Source organism: Pristiophorus japonicus, chromosome 4 (genome assembly GCF_044704955.1).
Source record: "Pristiophorus japonicus isolate sPriJap1 chromosome 4, sPriJap1.hap1, whole genome shotgun sequence".
Lineage (NCBI taxonomy): Eukaryota > Metazoa > Chordata > Chondrichthyes > Pristiophoridae > Pristiophorus > Pristiophorus japonicus.
Genome location: NC_091980.1, coordinates 129,891,940 through 129,896,931, shown reverse-complemented (window position 1 = coordinate 129,896,931; position 4,992 = coordinate 129,891,940). Strand labels below are relative to the sequence as shown.

Here is a 4,992-nt window from a genome sequence, read left to right as displayed (position 1 = left end):
TGCTGGATACCAACTGCTCTTCCCAGGGCAGGTCCATTTACATAGGATGCCAAGCCAGAACTGTTAATTCAATGGAGTGACACTGACTCTCTGGGAAACTTCCTTGTGTTTATTGTAACTTACACAGCCTTGCTTCAGTAGATTAAAAAATGTTATTAATCATACCTATTCTTTTGTTTAGCTCCCTCAGCCAAATGCTCTGGAATTCCTTCCCAGAACCTCTCTTTCTGCTTTAAGGCAGTAAAACATACTTCTGGTCCCCCTATCTCATGACGCTGAGCACACCTGAATACACGTGCATAGTCTAGTGTAATATTGCACCATAATCAAGTTATAATAACTGGAAAATAAGCAACGACAAAACCCAGTCCAATACTGAACAGTTTATTACATTTCACATCAAGAGCCCAGGTCTCAGCTTGTAGAAAGCCACAAGCCCTCAGTCTCAATTATATAAACACTGGTACTGAACACAAAATGCTTCAGTCCCTCTCCCCCAAGGTGTGCTTGTCAAACAGGTACTCTCCCAGGCCATTCTCAGGGGCTCCCAGTCTCTTCAGGTTGGTGATATGATCTCCCAACTTCTTGATCATCTTCACTTGTTCATCCAAGTAGTGGGTCTCCAGGAAGTCACACAACTGAAGGAGAAGAGGGAAACTAGTGATCATGAGCAGATATCAAGGAACATTGGAGCTTACCCCTTGACAGTTTGGATTGTAATCCTCTTGATCTGGATAGTTAAGTGGTGCAATTGAAATTGCTGGAATGACAGCATCATTTAGATTAAACTTGCCACACAACAGTTTCTGGGACACATTTACTAGTCAATGCACAATGTATTGATACTGGATTCTTTTCCCTTCAATCTGTTTCAGCAAATTCACTGACACACAAACACTTTTAGTCTTAGCAACACAAGACCTTTATTCTGTAGATTCTCCAGCCGGGACCCGTTAAGATAAAGGGAACACTCTCGATTCAAGCCTGTCCACCTCTCACCTGACAAGTCTTGTAACAGTACAAAAGCTCAACACTTATGCATTGTTACAGCAGAACACATTTGAGTGACACTCAATCATTGGTCGATTTCCCCCTATAGCATACCCAATTGCAGGCTAACAACTCTCCAAATAGGGCGGGCTCCAGGGATGTGTTTATTGTTACGATTTTCATAGCATTTCCCTATTTCATGGCTGGATATAGCAGCCCCTCGTCTGACTCTGCTTTTCGCATAACTCGTGTTTGACCACAACTCAGAGTAACCCCTTTGTGTCGACATTGCAAATATCTCAGCTTGACATTTTCTTTTAGCCATTTTCCCATTTTTCCCCATCTCCATCCTTTTGCTACCTTCTCTAGCCATCTACCACTTTCGCAATCCTTTTTCACATTCTCAAATGCACAGTTGTCTCCTCTCCCTCCCACCAAAAAACCCAAAGCTATTGGGCATGGAGATCTTTTGAAACAGCTTAAGGACAGCAATGGTCCACCACATCCAACTTACCCAGACCACCACATGAGGAGCTTACATGAGGGTCAGTGCTCCCAGAGGAGAGTTTGTGCAGATCCAGCAGACTCTGGTTCACATTCTTCTCCATCTGCAGAGCTCTCTGCATCACGACCAGGCCATTGCTCCACTCGTCCTGCTCAGGTTTCTGAAGGGGAAAGTCACAGGTCCTTCACAATGGATTAAATAAAAATAATTGAAGGAATTAGGGATGAAAAATGCAAAAATGAAAATAAGAATCTAGGATGCCATGAACCAATGTGTTAGAATATAGAATTAATGCATTAAGCCATCAACCACGAGTTAAATTTGATGAGATGACTAGCATAGATATATTTAAGGGGAAGCTAAATAAGTACACGAGGGAAAAAGGGATAGAAGGAGGATATGTTGCTGGATAAAGCAAGTTGGGAGTAGATGTCTGGAGCCTGATCACCAGCATAGACCAGTGTCCAAATGGTTGGTTTATGGTGTAAATTGGAACCAACTGCTTTAGAATGTATTGGGAGCCATACAGAACACCTGTTTAAGCCAAACCTTGATGTCCGCCAAGATGATTCAGCCTCCACGCCGATTCTGGAATTCCATCAGTTGCTCAGCATGCTCACGTTCCTCATGTGACTGCTCCTTGAAGAACTCAGCAAAGTGACACAGGGCAACATCATCCAGGTCAACGTATAAGGACTGTGGAGGGATCAGAAGAATATTTGGGCATCACATGGCAGATCCACTATTGTGGATATTGTATATAAAGCCAGTTATGTATTTAATCCCTTCTAACCTGTATTAGACCACCACCATCACACCTACCTGTTGGAATCCCAAGGGATTCCAGCATCCCTTGGGAGCATGGCATATAAGCAGGCCTACCATGAGGTACCTGCACTCTGGAGTCTTACAACAAGGAGTTGAGGGCACACTTGCTCATTGTACTCAGATTCATCTTTTATTTTGAATGTACCAGAACCGAACTCAATTTTGCTTCCTGCAAAAGGGTTCACAGTCTCCCTGTATTTCCATGTACAATGTTACACATGCTAGCACCAGCCTACTGACTTCATGAACGTGGTAGAGTGAAAAATCCCCTTGCAATAGGGAAGCTGGCTAATGGAAAATCAAAGGTGATTGGCAAGAGGACGAGGTCCAGTGGCAACAAGGAGGATTTTTTTTTTTAAATAAGAGCATGGACTACTTGAAAGGATGGTGGAAGTAAATTAAATGGCAACAGTCAAAGAGACATAATATAGACTTTTGCAGGGCTATGAAATGGAGCAGGGGAGTAGGACTAGTTGGATAGCTCCACCCAACAGCCAGCACTGGCCAAATGGCCACCTTCAGTGCTGTCTCATCCCATGGTTACCAATTCAGCTTGGATAGAACATGCTCAAAACTGCAACCTTAATCAATTTTAGGTTTAGAAATTAGAAAGATTACTACTAACAGTGCCACTTTAATCATGGTTTATTGACCCAGATCTATTCTGTACAGGCTAGCCAAGGGGCACAAATGGAACTCGAAGCAAATCCCTTAAAGTTGGAGATCTAGTCACAGTGCACAATTCATAGTACATCTGGCCCAAGTGTTACTGGCTACATTCAACCTATGGAACCAAAACTAAGCAGCATTCATTTGGCACCTTCAACACTAATCAAGGCATTCCAGCGGACAGCCAGATACCAACCCTCAGAGTTTGAGGTCATCGGTGAAGGTCAAGGTGGGGGAAGCAGAGGGGTTAAGGGAGAGTTCCACCGAGTAGGGAGGGGAGAAAAGGCTGAAGGTTTTACCACCAATAAAGCAAAGGGTGTTAGATTAAAGACAGAAGGGCAAAAACTGGTACGTAAAACTGGAGGTCAAGAACATTAGGAACAGGAGTAGGCCATTCAGCCCCGCAAGCCTGTTTCACCATTCAATATGGTCAGATCTGCAGCTTAACTCCATTTATCCAGTAAGTAATTAGGAAAGCAAATGGTGTGTTGGACTCTAATTCCTTCGTAACAGAAGCTAAGAGTAAATAAGTCTTGCTACAATTATACAGGGCATTGGTGAGGACACACCTGGAGTATTGTATAAAATTCTGGTCTCCTCACCAAACGAAGGACATACTTGCCTGAGGAAGTGGAACAAAGGTTTACTAGACTGGTTCCTGGAATGAGGGGATTTCACGATGTAGAGATTCAGTAGACTAGGCCAGTATGCCACAGACTTTAGTAAAATGAGGTGCAAATCTAATTGAAACAGCATTCTTAAGGGGCTTTACAGGGTTAATGCAGAGAACATCTTTACCGGAACTGGCAAAATCTAGTACAAGGGGGTTACAATCTGAGAATAAGGGGTTGGCCATTAAAGACTGAGAGGAGTTGAAATTTCTTCACTCAGAATGTGATGAATTTATGGAATTCTCTACCCCAGAGGGCTGTGGATGCTCAGTTGTTGAGTATATTCAAGACAGATTGATATACTTTAGGGAAATAAAGAAATTATAGGATATGGGGATAGTGCAGAAGGTGGAGATGATCAGCCAAATGGCCGACTCCTATTGCTTTTGTTCTAATCCCTTGACACCCTTACCCAACAAAAAACTTGCCCAGGGAACCACAGATTTAGGTGGGTAGAATGTGGGAAGCAAGGAGAGAGAATATGTTCCAGACTTCCACCACACGTGAGAAAAATTGCTTCTCAACTTCCCTCAAATGCCTATTTCTAATTTGAAGACTGAATCCCCTCATTGCAAAAAGCAAGGTAGGGAAAAGGCCATGGAGTGATTTAGAAATGGAGGATAGGAATCCTGAATGCCATGCATTGAATGCAAAGTGTATTCCAAACAAACTTCAACAACAAACTCACAAAGGCCCAGGAAAGAGTAATTAAGATTCACCAACTATGGCTCAGGTACTGCATGGAACATAAAGGCAGTTTATTAAAGAATACACAAGGAGATTATTTCTATTATAGTATATCTTACAAATTAATTCACTGTGCATCAAGTGAATGGTAGGCCGGATACAATACAGAATCTAGTAACTTCACATTGCACAGGTCCCATTGTTAAGTGCTCAGAAATACATGACTCACCATGGAGAGATAAACACAGGAGGAACAGAGCTCCATGTTGACCTGCTGGTTGACAGCAGCCTCACAGTTCTTGTGGTAGTTTTGACACACTTGAGAAGCCATTCTAATTTGCTTTTCCAAAAATCTAAGACTTGTCGAAGTACAAAGCTAAGAGTTAGCTAACTCCAAACTCCTGTCTTTAGACTGCTGGATAATCCAGGGCGGGACAGCCTAGCTGTGAATGACGTTCCTCAATACCCAATCACAAGTTGCAGCCTCTGTCAGAGCACCAATCAAGGAAAGGGAGGCGGGGCCATGACTCCCAGAGCCAGTCATGAACTTTGAAGAATGAACATCATTGGCTGACTCTTCTTTTTGCCAGTGGCAATTGTCAATTTAACTTCAAGTCTGGGCCCCCTTTTTAAAGGGGCACA

General features: G+C 42.9%; 1 protein-coding gene across 1 annotated transcript; it reads right to left on the bottom strand.

Moving 5' to 3' along the window:
* Positions 1–482: 482 nt before the first annotated feature.
* Positions 483–4,681, bottom strand: LOC139262561 (ferritin heavy chain, oocyte isoform-like). Its single transcript, XM_070877724.1, has 3 exons — positions 4,580–4,681; positions 1,530–1,655; positions 483–638 (listed from the first exon to the last, which is right to left on the bottom strand). The coding sequence occupies exons 1-3, from the start codon at positions 4,679–4,681 to the stop codon at positions 483–485; spliced, it is 384 nt and encodes a 127-aa protein (XP_070733825.1).
* Positions 4,682–4,992: the final 311 nt, after the last annotated feature.

What these genes read in the sequence shown, in the direction of transcription:
- LOC139262561 (XM_070877724.1), bottom strand. Translation starts at nt 4,681, where the DNA reads ATGGCTTCTCAAGTGTGTCAAAACTACCACAAGAACTGTGAGGCTGCT. An exon ending in CCTGTGTTTATCTCTCCATG is followed by an intron (nt 1,656 to 4,579) that starts GTGAGTCATGTA and finishes TTTCCCCTTCAG; the next exon opens with AAACCTGAGCAGGACGAGTG. An exon ending in CTGGGAGCACTGACCCTCAT is followed by an intron (nt 639 to 1,529) that starts GTAAGCTCCTCA and finishes CTTCTCCTTCAG; the next exon opens with TTGTGTGACTTCCTGGAGAC.